Source organism: Cimex lectularius, unplaced genomic scaffold, assembly GCF_000648675.2.
Source record: "Cimex lectularius strain Harlan isolate CLEC.00 unplaced genomic scaffold, Clec_2.1 scaffold125, whole genome shotgun sequence".
Classification (NCBI taxonomy): Eukaryota; Metazoa; Arthropoda; class Insecta; order Hemiptera; family Cimicidae; genus Cimex; species Cimex lectularius.
This window is the reverse complement of record NW_019392662.1, coordinates 1,299,371-1,325,959: the sequence shown is the minus strand read 5'-3', so window position 1 is coordinate 1,325,959 and position 26,589 is coordinate 1,299,371. Positions and strand designations below refer to the sequence as shown.

The window sequence follows — 26,589 nt, the reverse complement described above, 5'->3', positions numbered from 1 at the left end:
TACCTCAAGGGTAAAATTGTTGTTGTATCCATTGTCTGACCAAAACTAGATGTTATGTTAAACGACTCTGGCCTTTACTACCCTTGAGGTATTTGCTTAGGATATACCCCGCATTGTTCTGCCTAAAAGGCAGTGACGTATTGCCCAAAAGCAAAAAATCATGGGTTAAACCGATAGAAAAAATTCAGTTCTTTTTTCCAGCTTTAGAATAATATAATTTAAGGGGTACAAATCGAACATCTACTTATTTACAATAATGAAACAAGTATTCTGAAATTACTGAGAACTACATATGTACTAGATCAAATATGACCCGTCCATTTTGGGGGATAATATAACGTCCTACACAGTACAGCCAATAGACCTTTCCATTTAAAACCTCCAATAATCGTAATAATGTCAGCATTAATATGTAAAAAAATTAAAATAACAAGAATTGCCAACAATTAAAAAATAAACAAACCAATTAAGGTTATAGACATACCGATCTATTACTCTGATTTTGGTTGATGATTCTAATTTTGTGTTAATCTTTTTCTAGCGGCTGTGTTATTCAAATCAGGATTAAATTAGTAAACCCGAGACAGTTTCAAACACGATTTGGCAGTAAACAGAAAAACGTCGAATGTGTTTAGTCTCCCCCGATTTAACTGCACAGAGGTGGCCCGGATGAATTATTTATGAGGGGTGATATTATTAAAAGACGGTAGCAAATCATTTAATGCCCCACATGTAATTTAAAGTGGGAACCGGACGGTTTTTTGTTCCGACAACTGCGCTCAAACCGCTATAAATAAAGCTCGATCCTAGACGTTAATTGTATTAAGGCCGAGATTGCACCCTTGGTACGAAAGGGGGTGTGTCTGCCGTCCAGATAGGGCAGTTGAAAACTTCAGTAAATTACGAGTTCGCTATACTTCGGTCGTGTTGGTGCACAGGCGAACTCGACATCCACAAAAACGAAGCGGCCTGGAAATGGGATTTGATTCAATCCGGTTCATGGGATTTAAAAAACCTCCGATACGGTCCAGCAATCGTTATTGGTTCGTCATTCAAGTAGAATTGACTTTATCAAGCAAAAAACATGTTTCCTAAAATAGGCTTAGATAAATTCTCCATAAATTAAAAGTGTAGTTTTGCCAAAATTTATGGTTTGAAACTATGCTTTTTCATATGTCAAAGCGCGTGAGATATTCCTAGATGTTTGTAATAGCTTCGTGTTTTCTATTGTCAGGAATCGGTAGTGGACCCATTGGAGGACGGCCCGGGTTTGAAAAAGGCACTCGAATGGGAGCTATCGCTGGAGACGAGGGATTTGCGGTCGCACGCTTGGTATCACGGTGCGATACCGAGGTTGAGGGCAGAGGAGATCCTCCGGCACAACGGAGAGTTCCTCGTCAGAGACTGCACCTCACAGCCAGGAAACTACGTACTCACCTGCCGCAGTGGTTCCGTCCCACTCCATTTCGTAATCAACAAGGTAGGTCCTAACGAATGTCATTTATTATGTCCACCTAGTCTTCCTTGCCATTACTTACGCTACTATTTTACCATCATATATGTGTTCGTTTTATTATTCAGTTATTATTTATTTGCAGGTCGTAATTCAGCCGGATACTGTTTATGAGAGAGTGCAGTATCAGTTTGAGGACGAGCCTTTCGATACGGTGTCGGATTTGATCACTTACTACGTTGGGAGTGGCAAGCCGATAACCACCGCGAGCAGGGCTAGGATCCAGCATCCCTGCAACCGGTTGTACCCTCTAACTTTTTATGCGGCCAAATACGGCCTTCAGTCACAGGCGACGTCTCCGCACTCCAGGTCATCGCCGGTTCCTTCTCCGACGCGCGGCCGTTGGGACATCCCTCCGAGAGTTCCGAACAAGAAAACCACGAGAAGCCTTTCCCTGGCACCGGAAAACGGGAGGAACGTCCTCTCTATGGCGAAGGTCGAGAGTAACAGCGCCGACGGTGTGATCCAGGACCAGATGACCCGGTCCGTCGGCTGCGAGATGGTCGTATCCAAATTCTCGACCCACTCGCTCCCACGCGGATCATGCAATATCAAGAAGAACACTCTGCCGAGGAAACTGACGAGGGTGACTAGCGACCCGACACTGAGCCCCACTTCGGAGCGGCGGCCTCTGCCGGAACTTCCGCCCCCCAAGCCGACCAACAGGCCCAGTTTGGCGGAACTGGACGTCACGGACTGCCCAAATTACACGATGACCTGCCAAGGCTTTCCTCGGGTCATTTCTTACCACGCGTCCGGCAGCGATTCGGGCAATGGTTCGGGCGACTCGGTCCAGAGCTCGGCCGCAGGCGACATCTCCGATTCTGCAGTGCAGTGCACGGTGCTCACCATGCGCCCAGGAGGGGTGATCGTGAAAAACCCGAGGTATCAGTCTTCCCTGACGTCCAGTTTTTCTTCCACGACTCTCAAAGCCTGCGATTACGATTCGGGCCTCGAAGATTCCATTCCGCCAACGATCGACTTCGAGATCCCGTCTTGTTTCGTCTTGGACAATTTCCATTCTCTTCTCCTCCCAGTGATGGAGAACAAACCGCTGGATGCGACCGCCCTGAAAGCCGTCAGGGTCCTTCTTCAAGACAACGGCTCAAGGATCATCGCCAACCATCTGACCAAAGTGGACCTCGAATTAATCATAAACAAAAACAACATATGGGGGGACCTAATAGGGTTTTCATCCGGGTTAGAATTGTGTTCCCTCCCATTCGGTCGACAGATGAGGAAAGATTTAATCGAAAGGTAAGTACAAATCCTTATAACTCAACTCAGACCGTCATGATCAAAGTTTAATTGTTTTTACGACATTTTTAGAACGATGTGTTTGAAACTGCTCGTCGCAGTAACGATACTCACCTGCAACGCAGACTCTGAGCGTGCCGAAACCCTGAACAAGTGGATCGAAGTGGCCATTGACACAAAAACTGCTTTGGGAAATCTCTTCGGTTTCAACGCAATCATGATGGGATTGTGCATGCCGCAAGTAAGTACAACAATCTCTCTGATGACCGCAGTATACAGTGCACGCTTGTTTCTATACCGCTTGTCATGATTAAATTAAATTTTATATTAAATAAAATATAACTTATTAATAAATGCCATGCCCACCAGAGCTAGTTTCGTGCTGTCAGTCGCGTGTTGACTTGTTGCTGTAATTAATTAAATTGCCTAGTGATGCAATTATCGAGGGTGGAAACAAGAAATGTGTATTTGTCAAAAAAAATGTAATCTTTATTGCAAAGTACTTGTACTGCGATTGTGGTACAAGCAATAACTGAGATCTATTACTTAAAAATCTCCCTCATCTAATGAGAATGTTTACCCTTTTTTCCAAACTGCTCACAGTTAATATTTTTGTGTTTTATTTTAGATTCAAGATCTAGCCGTGACTTGGCATATTCTAAGACAGAAGTACACCGATGCAGCCTTTAATTTTGAGGCAAAACTCCGGCCTACGTTGAAAAGTATGAACGAATGCACAAACCCTCAAGCTCCTAATACGACCATCCCCCATCTTCTTCCATTCATCTCTCTCATGGAAAGATCTATTGAAGATACAATCCGTAAGTTAACAATGGAGAGTAATTTTTGTTATACATAACTGACATAATACTTTGTGCTATTGCAGATAGCAAAACATCTACTGTCGTGGAGCATGTGTGCATAGCGCAATGGGAATCTTCGTCTCCTGACCTAGGGCTTAAGACACTCGCCCTCCATATGGAAGAAGGTAGGAAGATGGTCAGGTCGCTCCCTTCCTTCAGGCGCAATTCTGAAATCTTCCTCAGCGATTCGAGGGTCGTAGAACTTCTCGTCGACATGTTCAGAACCGAATTCCAGCTCAAGTTCCTCTGGGGAAGCCGTGGGTCCACAGTCGAACCTCAGGAACGTTACGCAAAGTTTGACCAAATTTTGACTGCCATGTGCGACATGTATGAGCCGAGGGCTAAATCGCCACCACCGCCCGCACCGCTCAGTCCAACATCGTACAACCCAGCTATCGGCACTAGTGTCTGATCTAGTGACTTCAAATTTCAAAAATTCAGCTAATGTGCTATACAAACAGCGTTGAAAAGCTACCTCAAATTTGAGACAAAAATATTGAATTTGAAATTTACAAGGCCAATTATTTATTATTTCTTTCTTCACATATACTATGTAAATACACTCCTTTCTTTGATTTTTAATAATTAAAGATTAAATTTATTATTTTATTTTCTAAACGTTTTTTGCTTTTAAAAGTGAAAAATAAAGCTGTGATAAATTATTTTTAAATTGAAAGCATTATTAAATTTGTTTCCATATGAATTGTCTAGTACTATGCCAGTTTTTACGATACAATTGTAATTATATAATATATTTACAGTCTGCTTTGGAATATTTCATTTTTTAAAATTCAAATACACCCGCATATATTAGAAATGATAAACTGAAACAATTATTATGAACATTTTCAATAAAAAAATTAATTGATAGATTTGTTACTAGTCAACAACCTAATTACAAGAGAGAGGTTAAAATGTAAACAAAATTGAATATTTGAAGGCAGTCTGTTGTAATTAATGTTGAGACATTTTTTTAATAAGAAGAGTTGAGGGTTGCATTAACATGGTACCTTGGTTGAGATTAATTAAATTTTTGTATAAAAGTAGTGAGTATTGTTGCATAGACGGAGTATTACAATGGAAGTGTTTATATTCAAAACATTTAAATAAAACTATATGATAATATTTTTAGAATTTATATTGTGGTTGTGTTAAAAGATTTCTTTTTTAAAATTTATTGATTACCCTGGAAAGATGTGCGATAAGCATTGATTTTATTGGTAAGATAAATTTTTGTACTGGATTTGGTATCTCATTTTAAAATTTTGAACAAAAGACGAATTTTAAAAGCATAAGCATCTCATCGTAAATACAATGTTTACATTATGAGTCTATGAATTATAATATAAAGTATGTTCCTGTTTACATTCTTAGAATAGAATATTTATTAAAATTAAATTCTTTTAAGAAAAATAAAACATCTCAAAATTAATGTCGTTATTAATAAGATGTTTACATGATATAATCTGAAAGCCTATAACATACAGAATTGAATTCGGGTTTTAAACTAATTTTCTATAAGCTTTTGTATAAAGTGTGACATGTACAAGGGAATTAGGGATGGCTGTTTACAATATAATAATTCATTTAAATTTTGTTTACACAACCCCCCCCCCAAAAAAAAAAGTTTCGGGAAAGTGTAAAGTGGGATGTTTGTGATTTGTGATATTTATGTAAAATGAATCAATTAAGTGAAACAAAATAAAATAAAAAGAGACTGCATTGTGCAATATGTAATATCTGTATGAGAGACCTGGTAAATTGGAGGTAAAGAACCTTGTTGTTATGATTTTGTAAATATTTTATTTAATTTGTTGGATCGTTTTTGAAGTGATTTTTAATTTGTCTTGTGTGAGATGAGTTTTGTGTATATATCGGGTAGAATTTAATAAACAAATGGCAGTAGAATTTAGGATTCAAATCATTAGATTCAAAAATTTGAGAAAAATAATTTGTATGCATTTGTACTGTTTCTATTAAAAAAAAAAGAAGTTTTGAGTGCAGTTGTTTTTCATAGTCGAATAATCAAGGAATTATTCCTAAGTGTGTCTGTTTTGACTGAGAATATTTTTTGGGTGTTTTGTTTACTTAGTCCATTTCATCTAATATTCGCTGTAATAAAAATGTATATGTGAGACAATTCAATGCTTAAAAATGAATTACAAGATGAAATTACAAACACCTTGACCATCGTAACTATTTTTTACTAAAATTTCGGATCAAAAAGCACACTGCCAGGTTCTTTTGTACGCCTAAAATAAAAGCTGTCTATGATACTGGTGATCACAGATGTGCTACAATTCATAGCAGACAATAGGATAATAATTAAAACATGAAAATTCATAATTTTTGTACTCAAAAATTAGAAGAATAATAATCTCTATTTTAACTTATCAAATTAAATGTAATCCATTTATATACAAGTTTTAGTGTAATTTATGTGCATAAGCAATATTGTAAGTAAATAATTTAAAACATGGTTTTAAACACAAATTTATATTTTTGTTTTGAGTAAAATGTTTTCCACGTGGCTTTACTCAATTTTTGTTTTTAACTGTGTATCTCAATACCTTTTCTTTTGACTTGCTCAAAGCCTGAAAAAAAAAAAAAAATGAAACCCCGATTTTTCGTTACATTTCTACTGTTTCAATATAGTGTATATACTTTGTAAAGTAGCGATTATAATTTAAAAGAAAAAACAAATTATAAGATATATAAAATTAAAATGTTACAAAATAGTAATGAATTATTTATCTGGATGTATAGTTTATAGAATTAGAGGATGTTTAATACTGTGTTAACTTTATCTTTTTTCTGTGCTTGGATTGGAATTCAACTATTTGTATTATTTATTGAATTGAGGTGTGTTATGTTGCTTTAGGTGGGACCAATTTTAAAAGTATGCTTAAAAAGTGAAACATTTCGTCTTGAATTTTGACGATTCATCGCAATAAAACAAATAAAAACCGAGGTCCATAGCACTGAAAATGTCGATTCGTTTTGCATGAAATCAATAACAAATTGTTCGCCTGTTCAATTTCAATTCGAGCACATATTTGAACTAGTCTAACTTATTGGAATAACCTCCCCCCACATATCAAAACTTACTTATTATATGTATATGTAAGACTATATGGGTGGCTTGGTGCTAAACATACATGAACTGTAATGCATTTATTATAAAATTATAACCTTACAGGATTAAAATTCAATTCTTTTTAACCCAGAATTCTATAATATTCGCTATTTATACTTTAAATATTAAAATAAAAATTGTCTTGATATATTTAATATCAACCTTCAATATTATCATTTTATATTAACAATCAGAGACAAGACCACTGTCCGTAGTCCATAATTTTTAATATACAATTTTTAAAAACTTACATCTAAACGTTTGAAAATCACAAATCATGATTTATCAGCAAAGGTGCAGAAGAAAATGAAAAAGGGAGCTTTGAAAGAAAAAGAGTAGGCTGTGTGAATATTTAGTTCCTCCTCTGTCTCCTAAGATGTCCATCATGGTAAAGGAAAGGGCCAGCGCCACTAAGTACACAATTGATATTTAGTGGCAGAAAGTAATAATGAATAATCTCTCAATATCTCAAAAGGATGAAAGATGACTATTTTCAGTAGTATGTATAATTTAAAAAAAATTGTGTTGCAGTCCACAGGTTTGGGGAATAAACATACAAGGGAATAATAAAAATATTTGATTTAAAAACTCTTCTACCTCCAACAAAGCACACCAGGTGTATGTTGAGATCACAATCAAACTGCTGTACAACTTACACACTTACTTCTGGACTACATAAGAAAAGTTTTGAATAATTTCAAACAGGGTAAAACGATTTTTGACCAAGGCTTTTATAAGCAGAGGAATTTCATAATACAAGAGGTTATCTGAGTTATGATGACACAATATACAGACTAATAAAGAGACATCATGTCTTTACTAATTTTTTACTTGTGCCTTGTGCAAACTTAATGATAGATGCATGGAAGACACCTTGCACATTTTGGGAGTATATTTCAGCTCTATTCTGGGGAAGTTCCACAAAGCATCTTTGCGTAGACTGATTAAAGAAGAGGTGGTGAACAACCTCATTGAACCTCTCAAATACAGGAAATACTTGGTCCATTATTTCAATATTTATTCTTACATAATAAATTTATAATTAGTTAAAAACTAAATGTATACAATACTAAACTAACAACAACAATAATGAACAGTAGTAACTTACAAAACAACAATAATAGTTAGTAACTTTCTAAACTGCTCAAAAATTAATAGGGGTTTGCCAATTTCGTAGTATTTACTTTCCATATCATTTTTATTTTATTTTTATTATTAAAATTTATTAGAAATTATGTTTTTACTCAAAGAAAATTTAATTAAGGTATATTAAAAAATAACAAAATAATAGGTTTAAATTCCATAATTTTGTTTATTGGACACAATATCTTTTTAAACAATTAACAAAACAACAACAATACCGTGTATAATGTCCTCTGTTAGCTAAAACCTATGAGCGTTAGGTATACTGTTAGTAAGGTTGCCACTATTTCACTTCACTCCATAGTTGTTGCAACGCGTTTTCTGAACATTGAAGTTTGGCATACAGAAATCGAAAAACCCTATGGGTAAACCCTCCGGTTTGAGGGATGTATTCCTCCATAATTTCTAAGACATAACGGACTGCGGTGAGGTTTCCTTCAACGATATGCAGTCCAGTTCGTTCTCCAGTGTAAATCCCAGCCCAGATCATTACACGGCCTCCTGCAAACTGCACTGAATGGAGCATGAACTGGGGCATTGCACGCATCCCCTGTTCTCGGTAGACTCTTCGACGCTTGCTATCACATACAGACAGAAACTCATCAGTAAAGATACCAGCATTCCAATCGGTGTTTTCTTCTAAGCGCTCGATGCACCATAGTCTCCTAAATTGCGAGTGATGGGCTGTTGCTGCAGGTCGTCTCAAACTCAACGTGGCATATGATGTGAGATTACGAATCGTTTTAGTTTGCTTAAAGGCCTTGCCAAAACATATTATACACAATGGAATGTGTTCGTGAAGCAGTGATAATGTTTTTGTACTCCTTTAGCGTCGTAATGCGCTGAGATCCACTACTATCCAGAGAATATAACTGGATTAAAATGAAGAAAACACAAGAAAAGGTATTTTTTTACAAAATGACTATTCGTCATGTTTACTATTCTTAAGCAAATCCGTTATTAAAAATGAGGATTAACATTTGTTTGTTTTTGGTTTGTATTTTCTATTTTGTTTTATATTTAGTGAGGAGTTTTTTGGTGCCCCTGACAAGGTCCGGTGTTGTTTGGAAGCGTAGCGTTGAGACGATGTACCGAGGCCGGGAGCGAATGTGTGTGCTTGTTGGTAGAGAGAGCGCAGTTGGCTGAGATCCTGGCCCTGATGCAGCAGTTGGCCGAGTGCAGTGGTTTGCCTGTAGCCAACTCGACTATGTTTAGAAGGCGAGTTGGATGTTATCGCTGAGAATACCCTTGCCATCATCGTAGGTGCTTCATTAAGGGATAAGCGTCGGGTTGACGAGTCTGATGAAGTCAGTGTGCTTGTATGTATGCGCATACACTGGCTCTGCTCTGATTCGCTGCAGAGTAGAGGGCGAGACCATTCCAGAAGCGGTAGTGACACCTAACAGGTACCGTGGTAACCGTAGGTTTCCACTACATATCCAACTAACAACAATAAATAGGTTAATTTAATTAAAATTAGTAGAATAAGAATAAATTACAAATATCCCTATTCATTTTTGAGCAGTTTAGTTTATAAATTGACTAAAATGGCTACTCGACATCTATGCACTTCTAATGCATATGCTCATAAAACTTAAAAAAGAAGTCACTCGATGTAGATGCCTTTAAATAAGGTGCGTGCTGGTGTGGTTGCTAAACCAATAATGAAAATAGTTAAATAAACTAAAATTTAATAAAACCCCAATACCTGAGATGAACGGGTGTGTCCTCATCATCATTCTTCTTTACTGTACCCGGCAATGCATCACCTGAACCCTCAAAATAACCAAGGCCCTGAATAATATGATTACCTTAGGTTATGATTACCGAACCTTTTCTATCGGCAGCAGGCGGATTTCACTCCCTGATTTAAATTAAAAGAAAATTAAACTGAAAACAACTTCTAAGCCTTAAAGTAAGTAATGCTAACTCTTCGGATTTTACGTACGGAAGCAAAGCCAAAGTAATTAGCGTTATGTATAGTAATGTATATGTTATGTATATAATACATGTAACGTATATATTATATGTATTAGTAGTGTAAATAAAGTGTTTTATCTATTCTATCTACCTATAAAAACAAATCTCAAACTCCTATGATCTTTAGAAATAAGGCCAATTTTTTAATCGAATCCTACAATAAAATGGCGTTGAATGTTTGTAACGGCAAAAATCAGAAGGAATTTTGTCACAGAAAACAATTAATCATAATTGAAATTATCATCCAGTATACATTCAAAAAATCAACAGAAAATAAGGTGTATTTTTTTAAACACTGAATAAGAGTTGTAGGTGTATTTTCACAAGTATATCATGACAAGTAATTAGGCAGGCATAAACACAATTAATTACATTAATATCCTATCGTATATCGGGATATCAAGTCTTAAAGCCCCGACCTACACAAATCATCAATAATTATATTGACGTGCGATTACGTCAATAAATAGTCATTAATGCAAATCCATTCAATAGTAATCAAATCCCTTCAACTATACAGGGTGTTACGGGGTTACATGTCAATACTGCCATGATAGATTGATTAAATAATACGTAGTTCTGTGCCATCAGAATGAGGTTTCTATCTCGACCTTCCTGAGATATTAAAATTTTTGTGATTTTATTCTAAAATCAGATTTTTTCACATAAAATCGTAATTTCTCAACTTTGGCGGCATTAAAATATATATCTGACCTTTATTTCGCAAACTGCATTAAATATTCCACAAAATAACATTTCCGTTGAAAAATTCGCGCTTCCGAATGCACAATAGCCTCTCAGAGGATAGCAAATGGCAAAACCCATATTTTGTCGGAAGTAACCAAATGTGGCTTGTGAAATGTCTTTTCCATCAAAATTTTCGGGGATTTCGCCAAACTTGCTTTATTTCATAAGTATTCCTAGGACAGATTCAATTTTACCTTTGTTAAAATTTTTCTTAGTGAAATCTCCTTTCCAAAGTTGAAAAACGTGATATCGAACCCAAGGAGAGCAATAGCCCAAGAACATCGTACATGACATATTTTTAATAGAAATTATTATTATTATTTATTTACTGAATCAACCGTGGGAGTATTGATATTGAACCCTGTAACACCCTGTATATACTACTTTCACATTATATTACAATTTTTAGGTTAAAAAACTGTGACCTTTAGTTCATTTCTTCTTCGCAGCAATGCTATAGAAATAAAGTATAGAATATTGTTCTAAGTCACAAGTAAACTTAATTAATAAGAAAGAAGGCAAGGAAAAGTTTAAATTAAAAACCTGTTTATTTGTAAAAATTAACATTTAATAATTAATAGTCACTCACATCATGTTTTTACAACTGATCTTGGAAAATTCACAAACTGGTTATTAACAGTATCACTTCGAATCAGAAAGCACAGGCTCTCTAAGAAGAATAATGCATTTTTTACAAAATAAATATTGAGTATTCTGCTTGGTTGTTAATATCCATTGTTATATTTAAAAAAAAAACTAGTCGATAATTTAACCAGATAGGAAAAGGAATTTTGTCTCTTTAAAAATAAAAGTTTTAAAGCATTTTATTTAACTTAAACTAAGACGAAATAACATTAATATTTACATGGCATATACAAAATCAATTTGGATGTATGATCAATTTTACAGGAGAGAATCTATGGCATGGATGACTCCGTTGGTGGCTGGAATGTTTCTCGAAATCACATGAGCGTTGTTCACTTTGACTCGGCCTGTAAAAAAGAAAACAAAAAGTTAAATAACATGGAGAGGAATGAGGGGTAAATTTTTAATTTGGGCCACATAAACATATAATTGGGTTAGTTAAACATATGCACACATGTATACATTTTTGACTATTTTGCGTCACCAGGTAGTGTGCCTGAGAAGAATTAGGTTAGGTTAGAAATGGTTAGGTTAAGTAAGGTTATGTTAGGCTTAGGTTTAGTGTAAGAAATTAGGGGCGGGTTGGGAAGGTTAAGAAGAGTAATTATTAGCATTAGTGTTAGGTTAGGGCTATGTATAATTTGTACGATTAAGTTAAAGTAGGTACGGATAGGCGTCCCTGAGAATGGGTTAGGGACTTATTAGGTTAGGTAGGGTTAAGGACGGGCTAAATTGAATAGGGACAAGTTAGGTAGGACTGTTAGGTAACATGTCCATGATTCAATGTTTTTCCGTTAAGTTGAGAAATAGGGAGGGCAAAGGCGAGTTTTGGACAACAGTATTTTTTATAAATACGATTTGTAAATAAATTGAGAGTGCGTGCAAAATGGAAATTTGAGAATGCGGATAAAATCGCCTCGCATAAATTTGAGATTTCCTCTTTAGGTCTGTGGAGTTACAAACCTGTTAGCTCATTTCAGATCATTTTGGTCCGCTAAAATTTCTTGATTTCACCATATTAAATATGGTTTGTTGACTTGCCTCATCCTCCTTACTTCACTGATAAAAATAAATGTCACAGGCTAGTACTGTTATCTTGGCCAAAATTACGGGAAACGACCAAGATATAAATTTGTTTTATTTGACTTTTAAAACGACAGTTAGGAACTAGTTCGAACCATTGAAGAAAATTTCTCTCTTTCTGTCTTGAAAAGGCTTTCCTGGTGAAAATTACCTGCGTCCTTTGAAAGCTGGATCTGGTTCGAGTTGTTCATCGAGTCTCTGAGCTGATAATAAAGCATGCCTGCTGAGTAAAGTGTTCCGGGTGTCACGTGCCTCAACGCGAGTGCACGAGCCGCGCCTCGCTGTTCGAGCAGTTTGTCCAGCTCACCATCCGTGAAAGCTGCATCGGTCGGTGCGAACACCGTGTACGTCTTTCCTCCTGCAAAAACCATAGGATAAATTAAGATGATTATACCCTTTGCAAATAAAGGTCAGCGAGTGTTATGTTCCGATTGTATAGGAGTTTATGCAGTTGAGGTTTTGCATTTAATCTTACTTTACCATTCAATTCACTCTCAACCTTTATGTTACCTAATGTTCGATGAAAGTGTGCGTTGTAAGTTAAGTAAAGAGGATTATGATTATTATCGTAAAGAAAACCAACGGGTGAAATGCTGTAAATGATTGAATTAACTGATGAGTTCGTTGATTATGAATATTTTTAGGCCATTCATGAACATTGTAATCCCAAATAAAATAATATTCCTTCTATTGTTATTGTTCCAATATTTTTTACTTAATCACTAATGATGAGTTAGGATGATGTTATGATTCAGCTCTAAAGGGTTCGAAGGACTGCCAAGACTGATGACTCACTCAGTCACGATTAACTCAATTTGCCTTTCGCTCTCACTACCTGTCCTCAACAGATCCACAGGGTGATAAATGGCTACTCATGAAAACCAAAAAGCTTGACTAGGCGTTTTCGTTGATACGTAGAAGGCTTTGGACTTTGCTTGGACTCTTCAAACTTGAGCACCCCTTACACCCACTTATGTTTGTTATTATCCAACCTATTTTCAATTAAGTATAAACATGCACTCACAGCATCTGAACCTATTCATGCAAAGACCTTCAGGCAGCGTTTAATCTCACTTTACCACCTTTTATAGATAATAACCACCCAATTAGATAACGATCTGGTATTTCTTGATACAAATTACTTAATGAAAGAATACCCAATAAGTACAATATGCCCGAAGGCTTCATTGCTTAGGGAGTAGAAAAAACCCTCCTCCCATCTTTTCATCATCTTCATCATCCCTAGACATAGATTATTCGGAGATCGTGAGATGCGGTCTGGTGTGGCGTAGGTTTTAGAAAAACATTTTCTTTACCGTGCCAACGTTTCGATCTTTATTGAGATCATCTTCAGGGCTCAAAGTGTTTGTTTTCCGTGTAGATGTGCCATTCTTGTGAGTCGTGTTGAGTGCCAGTGAGATATTGCTGTTTTATGTATATATACGTTGGATATTGACGGTGAGGGGCCAACAAACACTTGGAGCACTGAAGATGATCTCACTAAAGATCGAAACGTTGGCACGATAAAGAAAATGTTTTTTCTAAAACCTACGTAACACTAGACCGCACCTCTCAATTTCCGATTAATCATTGACTAACGGTCACTAAACACCACACATTCCTAGCCATAGAGTTTACTATAGGAAAATAGAACACTCGTTATATTGAATAAATTATATGGAGTCAAAGATTCATTCCGATAAATATTTTCTAGCATCGTTATAATGTTGCTAATTTTGTTGAGAACTTATATCTGTTTTTTAGGCTAATTGGTTCTTGAACGGATCACGAACAGTCTGAAAGATGTAGCACGCTTGGGAGTTAACGAGACGAAAATTACCGTTTACGAGGTGTCGTAATCGAATTCACAGTCGGTCGAGCAATTTGCCGTCTAACGAATGATGCCTATGGGACGTCCCGGCTTTTCTTCCCGATCTGGCACTCGGCCGGCATCTGCGGGGGTCTCGTTATCGTAACTTTCTTCGATCTCTTGTCGGATAAGAGGACACGCTTTCACCGGTGAGGACGGGACCTGGGCCCCGTCCCAGGCGCCGGGGACAGGCCGAGGGCCTCCGTGCAGTACAGGGCCCGATTTAAATTGGATTATCTAATCCGGATCCTATTCCAGCTTGGTAACGAAGAGGAAAATTGCCGGCACAATGGGATTTGTTCTGGCACGAGCGGATTGACGTTTCGTCGACATGACTAACGGAAAACCTCCTTTCCTCCTTGCTAATTAATTGTCAACCCTTTATGCCGAATCCTGTTATTTGGTCTTTCAATTGCAACCGATGCGAAAAATACTTCGATCTTTGTTAAACCTCGTCACACGAATTAAGTTCAAGGATGAATACCGGAATGGTTGTTACGTTTAATAAATTTATATTATATTTATCAAAAGAGTAATCTCGTAAAACCGTATGTAAAGGACAGGTGAACCGACATCCTAACGTTTTCCCCGTTGCGAAAAAGTTCATTAAAGGATCATCGCAGAAACAAGCGGTAGAACTATTAAACCAAGAACGTGTTATGACTAGAATGATCGGTTTGCTGACTACCCTAAAAACTTCGGAGGCATAGACTCGGAGCAGCAGAAACATGTCCTCGAATATTGCCAGGAGGAAGAAAAACAGTGAAATGTCCTCTGCTAGTGCGAAAGCTTATGCGGCCTGACATTCTTACTCCTATGAGGGGAAAAGGCGAGGCTGGAAGGATACAGAAAGTAGCAATTAATAGATCTCGGTAAAAAGCCTTAAGCCTAACGAAAAGCTCTAGATAATAATGGAAATTGCATAATAGACTAGTCGCGGTGCGAAGGGCGTAAAGTCCCTTGCTTCGTCGACAGTCCAGTCTGTCGTATGTCTATCAACAACTGTACATGATGATGATCAGGACGAAGCTATACCTTCCTACCTTCGCAGTCTCAAATGCAGGTCAAACATTGCTAAAGTACATGTGTAGCAGACGATGGTTGGACATATCGGATAGAATATATCATAAATACTACAGCTAGGGTTTTAGTTCTAATCAGACAGCCGGTTTGGTTTTCGGAGAGGCACCGTTTAACTACCTTGAGTTGAAGAGGAATTTTCTGGGAATCGTACTTTATGCTGCCCAGGTTTTCGACCGGATTGTTTTTACTCATATATATCTTTCCTTTCCCAGCTACCCAATTTTTCATATCGTCGGCATCTTCCCTAAACTACGTTATCTTTCGAGTTCCTCATAGTAGCGTCCTGGCTACCTCAGTTTAGCAGGTGTACACAACTGACATCTTATCACATGCCCAAACTATCATCCTGACATTTGCAGACGATACAGCGATCCTCTTAAGCAACTCTGACCTTGTCGTTTCTACTCGAACCCTTCAGCCACACCTCATACCACTGGAGTCTTGATGAGAAAAAAAATCCACCCACATTATTCTCTCTAAGAAGCCTACGTTTATGTCAACATCACCTCCATCACAACTGCGACCAAGGTGCGGCACATAGACAAACTTCTAGCAATCCTCACACACGGCTAAAACATCAAGAAGCTATAAAACGATATAAAGCACTTTCTTGGCCTCTTGACAAACGATCTAACTAACCCCTCACAAATATTTGGCTGCTTTATAAAAACTTAGTAAAGCCGATATGAACTTACGGAATGGAAGTGTTGTGTTCAACCAAATATTCTAATATCTTTCCCATCCAAAATGGTCAATCCACTACCCCAATGAAATTCCTTTATGCCCCTTAAATAGCTCTAGGTAAAAAGCCTTAAGCTTTAACCAAGAGCTCAAGATAATAATGGAGATTAAACATTACACCAATACTGGTAGCGGATTTAAGTCGTTAGGAGACTGACTGTTTTTATCAAATAACTTTTAACCACCTAACCTCGACTACAGTCAGTCTATCGAATGTGTTTTATTCAGGTTGTAAAACGTTTCTGTTACCGTACATTTCATAAACACACCGAACTGACAAAATGGCCGAAACTAGTATGCCAGCGAAAATAGCAAATATAGAAAGGCAAGAAGAGATCGGAAACGACCAAACTACAAATTTTTAAGTAAGTGACTAAGATATTTAATTATTATTTAAAAAAAACAGGCTGGCAAAAGAATAACAAAAGTGTAAAGCCTTCGATCTAAAGGAAGAACAGCCACATAACCTTTTTTAGCTGATTCTAGTCGGTCTGAAATGATTATACTGTTAATAGGATTGATATGTTATACTGTTAAATGATTATGTGTTATAAAGTGTAAATAAAATTGTTTATTATTTTATTTTTATTATGAACTACATGTATAATATACAGTGAACGGTTAATGAAAACTGAGATATCATCGTGGTCTACTAGGAATCATAAGTGTTTCCTTTTATTTTCTTCTCACGAGTAATTTCAATATGCTGAATCAGGTAATTAAAAGGAAAAAATCGCATTAAAGTATGGATTCTTATCTACGGTCTGTACTATTATTAGAAACAATAATTTATTCCAAATATTATCCAGATCGGGACTTGTTTTACATTTTCCAGCTATTGATGATAAAAAGCAAATTACTGGACAAGAGTGAACGGATTTATCCAAGGCAAGAACGTTAGGTCTCGATTTTACATCACGACGACTTACGAACCAAGGTCCACTATTCCTAGATTATCAGTTGAATGGACTTATGTTAGTGGAATGCTTGCCTTGCAAAGTCGCCGCTACGCCGGTCTCTTGCAAGAGCCTGATGAATTTCGAGAATCTGCCTTCTCTGTCTGCCTGGAGCGTCTGGACGACGTCCCCGACGGGAAGAGGGAACATGACCCGGTCAACCGTGTGGGCGATACCCTGGGGCACCTCGATGTCGGACTTGTCCATGTTGATTTTGGCTCCGTTTATCGTGACCACCTGGAACACAGAAGAACGAAATCAGTCATGCTATTTTAAACAGGGCAGATTCAGTTGCACAAGAGTTTACAAGCGATTCAATATTCACCACACGTCAATCTAGACCCGTTTGATATTTCAGTGTATACGAGGGTCTGTATTTGCACAATCTTTTGAAATAGAGTGAATACAAAAGGTAACAATCTTGATAATATCAAAAGCAAAAATAAGATAAAAATGCTTAACAAAAGAGATTATAATTATATTTTACAAAATACAAGATTTATTATGCTTTTTATAACAAATCTAACTATACATATCATACAAATATGATATCAGCAAACACTGCATTTATTTGGTATCTGTTCAAAAATATACATTGAACTATTGGAACATGTGCATACATATATATACAAATCTGACTGATATTTAAGACCACGAGACATTATAGAGATAACAGCCAGTGTTGAAACTATCGGTAATTTTATTGGAATAAGGATCTAGGGGGATCTTGACTAAGATAGGGACACGGTAGGTGATATATAAGCCATCGTCGTAGAACTCGTTGAAATAACTTGCTAGTGGGTAGGAGTGGATCTTAAGAAGAATAGCTTAGAGAAGAAATTGAGGATGGATGGATCAGATCCTCCACAAATAAGGTGTCTAGGTGAATCTTGAGCTTGATGAGGTAGTAGGTAACGTTGAGGATGGCACATTGAATTAAAAGGATTGGATGCATTGGATATTGGAGGATTTAGCCGAGCCCCACAACTCGACTCTGATCTGATGAGTATTTTCTAAGCGGTTAGTTTGTTACGTATGTTTAATGAAGATTCCGGTCCATGTGTCTGTTATTTACATAAAACCCATGGTAGAAAACAATGCAAAAGTAAAGGTGAAATTTCTTCTTGAAGGATTGCTGGACAATGAACCTGTAATTTCGTAGATTCTGATCATTTTAATCTCCTAAAGCTCGCTATCAGATGCGTTTCGGCGGTACGAACTAAAGGAAGCAACGCTCCTGTTTATCCTGTGAAAAGTTGAAAATGCAGACTGGAGTGGATAGGTAGAGCACGCAGCCCGAAAGGGTAAACTTATAAACCACACCGTAACCACCCGTTTTCCAAAAATGGAGGACTTAATGCCAGAAACGGCTTGTAGCCTCTTCCCAGGATATATAATGGCGGTGATGAAACTAAGGGTAAATAGGAGTGACCCGGGGCCTGGGGCGCAATCTGAAATATTCACGAGCTCACTATTAACCTCAAGGGAGGGATCCAGTTTTTTTAAGGGAAAACGGTGACCAAAAGTTCCAAATCCTTGTCTCAATCTTTGCCGTATAGCTGGGATCCCTCGGGGTGTTTAGGATTCCCCTCTAATCGAAATCCGGTAGCGACCCGTTGTTTGGAAATCCCTAACCTAGGAGGCCCATCGGCCCAGGGAGTGTTTGTTTCAGTACCTTTGAGTTTCTCGGTAAGAAATTTTGAAAGGGGCAAGTGGAGAAAAATCTCTTCTGTCCATATGGATTGCGACGTTTTTCTGCACTTGAACTTACGAGCAAAGCACCATTCTTTTGTAAGCAGACGTGTGGCACCTCCCACCGTGTTATAAACAAACGACTGAGAAAGTCATATGCCAGGTGCGGTCGTAAAAGAACCTCATCATAATTATTCTACTATTAATCACAATTAATCGTTCCTCGGGCTATGCCGGAATTCGGACCCATCACCTCAAGCGTGGCAATACGAATAGGACGACCTACCTCTCGTCGACCGCGGTCCCTTGAACCATTATTATTACTGTTTTAAAAATCTAGTACATTGTCTTGGGTTTTTAAATCTATTTTATCATAAAATATGTTTAAAAACAGTATGATGTTCGTCAATATATTGATACGCTTGGTGCAAAAGTTGAACAAGCAATTCTTGAAATCAAACTGATATTTTAAATGCACCTAGTTCTACCTTGAACCATTGAGACGGACCTACAAACTTTTTTCATTCATTCATCACCTAAAAAATAAAACTTTTAATAGATACTACTTTTTCAGTATACCTAGTTAATCATTAAACGAACACAATTTAAATGAGAAACTTAATATTAGCAATAAAAATGGGTGATTGTAAAAAGTATAGAACTAATTAAATGGATTGGTTCACTCGATTAATTCTATTGTTTTCTTTTCCACAAAATAATTATCTTTGAGTGAAAGCCCTGTCAAAAGAAATGAATCTTGTATTGTTTTGCATAAAAACCTTTACAAATGTAAATTTTTATTTTAAATTATAATATGTAATTCTTCTATAATTAATGTCCTCTCCCATATTAAATAAAATTGTACATATTAAAAAAAATTGAGAAGCCAAAATTATATTTTAAGACAGTATATTACTTCAATTACATAGGCACTTTTTTATCAAAAAAATGACTTATAGGTTTAGAAAACGGCCTTATGAATATTGTATTAATTAGATTTTAAAAATAATTGTCCAGCGTGACATTAAGGTTGGAATGAGCTACACATAATAATGATAATGAATTCGGATTGAGTAATAGATCTTTATGATTTTAAACCCATAAATTAACAACAAAGTACGTAAGGCCGGGTAATCCGTTTTATCTCCTGTTTATATATTGGTTAAATTATGAACGGTAAATATTTGAATATCAGGTCGAAAGGAATTTTTATAATGGGAAATTGGACAATGTTTACACTGATCATATCGCCATGATGCTTCTGAATAATGTGTCAGGTTGAAATCGACTTATGACAAACAGGTTACAACAATATGTATTTTGCATTAAAATTATGTTATACGTTTATTTTTAGCGTCTAACTAAAGGAAAATTGTTTCGTTATTATTAACAACCTGGGTTTTTTTTCCAAATAGAACAAATATCAAAGAGTGTATGAAAAAACACTTACAGATTAATGTCACGATTGGAGATAAGAATTAATTAAAAGAAATTTACATTTTAAATTAATCCTTTTTCAAACCTATCAACTTTCAAATTGTTTGAACATTCGTCCTACTGTATGCGTTGTACATATTACATATTGGTAATTTCAGGTAAATTGGCTTGTTTTTTTTCGTATATACATAAACATGAAACATTTAATGATCTACTAAGCCTATACATTAAGGATGATACCAAACTCGTCGACTTTGTGATCTTAGTAATTAAAGTGGGAACGAATATAGCCTGGGTCAAAAACGCTTCTTTTGATTAATAAGATCTTTTTGTAAAAATGTGGGGAAATGGATTTAGGATCACTGATTTTAATTATTATTTACAAATAAATAATATACTATAATATATTTATTACAATTAATATATTTATAATATATTTATAATATATTTATTACAATTAATATTTACAAATAAATAATATACTATATATAATAATATACAAATAAATAAATAATATTTAACTACATTTGTTTAAAATAACAGTTTTAATTTTTAACCTACGAACACTCATCTTAATTATTAAACTTTGGTTTAATAATTAAGATGAGTGTTCGTAGGTTAAAAATTAAAACTGTTATTTTAAACAAATGTAGTTAAATATTATTCAAAGCATAAAAAAGAAAATATTGTCAATAGTTTATTGAGCAAGTTTAATTAAGGCGAAAGTTTATTTTTTTAATTAAAATTAAGATGTACCAATCCGATCCTTAATGACGACTTGCATCGTTAACCCTTTATAGCTTTGTTATGTAAATCCATCATCTTGAATATAAAAAAAAAACTTTGTTGCACAACGGAAGAAACTTACAAACTATCACAGATCGAAAGCACTTCGGTAACGTTGCAATTTATACGGTGTCATATGAAAATCCGCTCATTTGGAGGGGAAATATTGTTTTGTGATACCTGATGTTTTTAACTCGAGTGTGTGCTAAATTCCAAATTTGAAACTTGAACATCTCGTTTTTAAATGACATAATTATTTATATAATTAAGTATCAAAAATGACTAATTTACTGGATTAGACGAGACGTTTCATTAATTTCGACTAGAGTCAAAGATCAAAAAGAGGTATGGAAGGTATTAAAATAATTTAATAAAATATAGGCTGTACAACATATATTCACTATATTGATACATACATTTAATAGATTTCTAATCTAGGAGTTCATGCTGAAATCCTTCCATCACAATAATTACATGGTATTCAATAAGAAAACGCGGCTGTAGATCAAAAGCATTCTGCCCCGAAATCTCTTCCTATAAAGAATTCTTAATAAAATAAAAGGATGGCATGATTATTTTGCGCCTGTAGTAACCAAAAAGAAAATTTTTAAAACAACGGGGAGTAAATAAAGATTATAATAGCAATAATCATTGGAAAGAATAAGTGTAGGGTTGGTTTAACGTTTTGTAAATCAACCAATTTTGTTGCGGAGAATTTTATTTAAAAAAATTTAAGACTTATTACTATTTATGAAAGGTATTGGTTGAGATAAAAAAGTCAGCGTCACGAGCGGGATTCGAACCCACGCTACTCTACCACTTAAGCTGTCGTGACTTCGATCCGCTCGGACACTAACTTCCCATCTCAACCTCACCTCTCGAATTTTCCCTCCTTTTAGCCATCGAACGGTGGGGTCGAGATGAGAAGTTAGAGTCAATTTTCAAGAGATGTCGCCGAGAATCGAATAGATTACACATTTGAAATGAAAATGGCAAAAAGGAAGGAAATTCGAAAGGTGAGGTTGAGATGGGAAGTTAGTGTGCGAGTGGATCGAAGTCACGATAGCTCAAGTGGTAGAGTAGCGGCGTATTTAGCTGAAGGTCGTGGGTTCGAATCCCGCTCGTTACGCTGACTTTTTTATCTCAACCAATACCTTTCATAAATAGTAATTCATTGAAAAATGTTAATTGGTCAATCGGACCACGAACTGTAATGGATTTAAGACTTATCCTAATCTATTTCTTGCAATGGCGATATTTTAAAAGTCACCTTAGGGGTAAGTTCATGTAATTTATATAATGTAAAACGAGGTAGATCACCTTTTCAGACAGTATATTTAAAAATATTTACTTTTAGTGGATCGAAGCAACACTTGTATAATTTATCTTACGTAAAATCGACAGTTCAAATAATAATAACCTTAAAATTCATGCACAACCTTGGCAGAAACCTATATTTAATTACAATTTTTACATGCTAGGTTCCTAGGACCAAAGATGCTGCAGAGGCATAAATTTAATATTTTTCGAGTAAAGGTATGTTTTCCACGATGTTCCATTGGTATGATTAATCATTGGACGGTCATCGTTTGTTACTATTTTCCTTGGAGCGTCTGCGATTTGTTGATTTTTCACTTCAGTTGCGTATTTTCGTTCCATTGAGTTTAAAGTTGAACAAACGTAAAAGCTTATTAGGTTTTTTCGCTTTCTTAATTAGGAGATGGAAGACGACCAAATACTTCTCCATGCATGCAGAAAAGAGCGAGTCAAAAAAACAGGTTTGACCTCAAAAATGAAAAAGGGCACACAAAAAAAAAAATTATCACTACCCAATGAGAAGATTACAAAAAGTTACCAGAACTTTTCCATCTTTCTGTTGAACAGTTTTACTTTATGAACTCAAAGACGGTATATTCAAAGAATCACACAAAGTAAATCAGTATTCTATAACAACCGATGAGAAACTTGATATTACATGGAGGTAAGGTAAGGTATTTTCAAACAACCTTACAGATATTCAATAACACCAAGGATATTAAAAAACAATGTTTATCGAACAAATTTATAGGAAGATGTTCATAGAATACAATAAACATCACCAAAAAAAGTTTCAACAAAAAGTAAACATTGTAGAATTATATTTGAAGATGGTACAATTTTAGCAGTGGTTTTTGGATTCAATAGTAGGCAAAGCAGCAAGTATTTAGATAGACGTTAGAATAAGTAACGAACGTTTTTTTTTTTAGATAAAAATAATGAATTTTTATGTTTATTTTATTAATTTGTAATAAATAATCATTTTTTTACAAGAAATTCTATCGAAGAGTGATTTTGAAAAATGTACATGAAAAACATATTATCAAATGTAGAAAGTTTTAAAATTTATTTTAAAAACTTTCTGATGAATCTGCAAAAATGCAAGAAAAAATATACTCTTGAGATGCAATACAACTTGTTCATCGTATGTGACCGATAAACCCCCTTCTTACTTCATAAAACACCTCCTCAATATCCCATGTTATACTTCTATGACCCGTTAGATCGCATAACTTTGTTATGTAACCGTGCAAAAAAAAAAACAGACAAAGGCCTAATTGTTCAGTTAAGAAAAAAACTTTTAAGCAATTAAAGCACAGATTAAGTGAAAGCTCGCGTCGGATAGACTTAACAGGGACTTTTACCAAGGATGGAGGCATTTGTTATTCGACCGTTAAAAACCGTCAACCCATTCACCAAGTTTGGAACGTGACTGAAAAACGCCTGGAGACTTACGATCAAGAAAGTCGTGCCAACTTCTCTCCAGATCGATGCAGAAAAGTCCGGAGGGTGTCTTCGCGTTGAAACTGGACCGAATCCAAATTTGCGAACTGCACCGTCGAAAGTTGTTTAAATTGGGTTTTAAATTATTTACAAAAAAAAAATCGCACAGTTAAGCAGATAAATTATTATTACGGATAACGAACATGAAAGTAGGGTTCGTAGCAATTTCTAACGGTTTAATCATCGAACACTTAACTTTCGATGCTATGGATTCGGACAACCATATTTGTAATTTTCTTACAAGAGAATTAAATCGAAAGCTGGGTAAGGCCTAGAAATTCAACTAAGCTTTAAGAAAAGTTAAGAGATTTTTTTCTTCTTCATCCTGGCGAGAAATTTTTGGCTTGTTATATTTCTTCCAGCCTTTTTAAGTAAAACACGCAAAAAATAATCCAAAGCTCAATAGTACGTGATGCCCGCCTTTATACTATAGACCTACTAATCCGATTTATCGCATCAATCAGCCTCTCTCTGAATAAACAATTCCATTGTTGTCCGGACCCCCATGACCTTACATTCTAATATTTGAAAGGTTCCCGGGTTCTCGTAATTTTATTGATTCGATATATTTTGCCAGGAGCCCGGGGAAAGCTTTTTGACAGACAATGAAGCTCGTCCTCTATTTATCATATTACGTGCTTTCCTGCACGACCGTCTATTTTATTTTTTATAAGTAAATTTCACTGCCTTCTAGTTTGAAATCTCAATCTTTAAACGCCTTCTCGTTTTAAAACCGAGCGCTTTCGTTTCCACTGCACTTTCACTTTTTTAATAATTAATGGGGGAAATGTAAACACTTTGCAGTCTAAGGCAATACTAGGAAAATCCAAGGGAGATGAAGTGACAATTATTTTCCTTAAACACTTAAATTTAAACAAATAGTTGTCTATGTTAAAAACTTGTTATAAATAAAACTAATTAAGGTGTTTTTTTTCTTAAGGTCTGCAGGGGATAAATTTATATATTTTTCTTATAGATATTTTGGTTCACCTACGCAATGTTTTAGTCTAACAGACGAGTTTCCGCTTACCACCATCTTAACTGATAGATCAGGATGTAAGCTCGTTGAGGCAAGACAATACACAAAGTGTCCTTTTTAGATGGCCCGGCTGAATTTGCTTAACACTTTTTAGTCTAGTTTCAAATTTTTACAATTTTAAGCCGTATCGCTTTCATCCTGTCTAGGGACTTTGGGCCTCTTATGCCCTGAAGTGTCGATTTGGGAGGCAGAAGCAAAGGTTTTTCCATACATCTTATGGACTGTTAAATCCAAGTTCACCTCTAATGGCATACTAAACCGTTGGAATTTTTAAATGTGGGCAGAGGAAAATCCGAAAATTTCGTACCTTGTCATCATCAGGTGGTTCATTGTATCAGCGTTTGTTGCGGACTTCTCGTCTGGGCCTCATTTCTACGAAAATAATTTAAATGGTGCTCAGTTCCTGAATTTTTTGAGGGAGGTTTCATCAAACTACTAAATGATGTTCCTCTGCAACAACGATCAAAAATGATTCTCCAGCTTGAAGGATGTCCCGCACACAATTGTTTGCAGGTAAGACTTTATTTGAATCGTCAGTTGAAGAACTGCGTTAAAAGATAGAAAATGCTTTTAAATCCATCTCCCCTGACTCTATCGCTCTAAACACCGGTGAAGAGTGGGTAAAAACAGAAATTCTAGCATCTTTACGCAAGGCAGGCAGTTCGAACATGAAATGTGATTAATAAATATCAAACCAAATGTCGTTTTTTTAACTTTTTGCCATTACTTTGGTATTTTTTAGCAATTTATAATCCGATTGCACCATTGTTTTCAGCATAAAAGATCCTTTAGATCCTTTAAAATGATGTGTCAGGATGTATAGGGTCGTATTTAAAATTTTGAAGTTGAACTAGACATGAGGTACCCTGTATAATTTTTCTCCAAAAAAAGGTAAAAATTTGAAACTAGACTAAAAATTTCTTAAACACATATTTTATTTATTTATTTTTGTGATAGGATCATTGGTTCAAGAGAAATTCAGCTAAAAAATATATCCTGTATATCCCTACCATCCAAAATATAGAAAAGCTGAAAGTATATTATAAATTGGCCTCATCGGTACCAATATATCACACGAAATAATTAAAATGTATAAGCGTAACCGAAAAAAATATTGTGTAGAAAATAAAATCGAGAAATGTTTCACATTTTTCGACACAAAACTGCGTGGGAAAGGTACTATTTATTATGTTTATTCTTTATATTATATTACATGTTAAGAATTTTTTTTTTATTGAAGGTAAACATTTTTTTCTGAAAATGTAAAGTGAAAAGTCGACATACTGGAAAGTAAGCCTCAATTCGTGATGGATACCTACTTTTTTCAATTTTTTTTTATTACGCCGGCATGACATAGATATTAAACATATAAGAAGAAACACCACGTTAACGGAACTAATCCGTATTTGCAACTTTTCTGTACTAAGGAACACTGGCGTGAAAGGAGCCGTGAAAAAATTATCATGACTTGCACGAATAAAATACACTTTATACCTGGAATCCACTACTTGCGGAATACCATTGATAAAAATATCGGCGTATGTCGAAATTTATAAGAAGACGGCATATAAAATAATCAGCCGGAACGAACTGAAACGACAGCCAAGATTTGAACATTTCATGAACTACACTTCAAATAACCCTTTACAGCATGAATTCCATGAGAAAAGCTTTACCACTGAGGTTGATTTATTGTTCAAATTAAGGAAAACTTTTATCAGGTCATCACGTAATTAAGTCGTTTTAGTTGGCGTGTTGCACACTTTTGGAGGCCAAGGGAGCCTCGCCCCTTCGTGCA

At 35.6% G+C, this 26,589-nt stretch overlaps 2 protein-coding genes across 3 annotated transcripts in view; one reads left to right on the top strand and one right to left on the bottom strand.

Moving 5' to 3' along the window:
- Positions 1–6,829, top strand: part of LOC106668804 (breast cancer anti-estrogen resistance protein 3) — a 105,826-nt gene extending 98,997 nt beyond the window's left edge. For both annotated transcript variants that reach the window (XM_024224938.1, XM_014397919.2), the window contains exons 3-7: positions 1,235–1,480; positions 1,599–2,770; positions 2,843–3,011; positions 3,399–3,591; positions 3,657–6,829. In XM_024224938.1, coding sequence (XP_024080706.1) covers positions 1,235–1,480; positions 1,599–2,770; positions 2,843–3,011; positions 3,399–3,591; positions 3,657–4,045 — 2,169 coding nt within the window. In that variant the 3' untranslated portion in view covers positions 4,046–6,829. The remainder of the gene's footprint in view (positions 1–1,234; positions 1,481–1,598; positions 2,771–2,842; positions 3,012–3,398; positions 3,592–3,656) is intronic.
- Positions 6,830–11,447: 4,618 nt separating this feature from the next.
- Positions 11,448–26,589, bottom strand: part of LOC106668836 — a 72,086-nt gene continuing 56,944 nt past the window's right edge. Inside the window, exons 5-7 of the mRNA XM_014397972.2 lie at positions 17,053–17,254; positions 12,519–12,725; positions 11,448–11,631 (exon numbers count right to left, since the gene is read on the bottom strand). Coding sequence (XP_014253458.1) covers positions 11,543–11,631; positions 12,519–12,725; positions 17,053–17,254 — 498 coding nt within the window. The 3' untranslated portion in view covers positions 11,448–11,542. The remainder of the gene's footprint in view (positions 11,632–12,518; positions 12,726–17,052; positions 17,255–26,589) is intronic.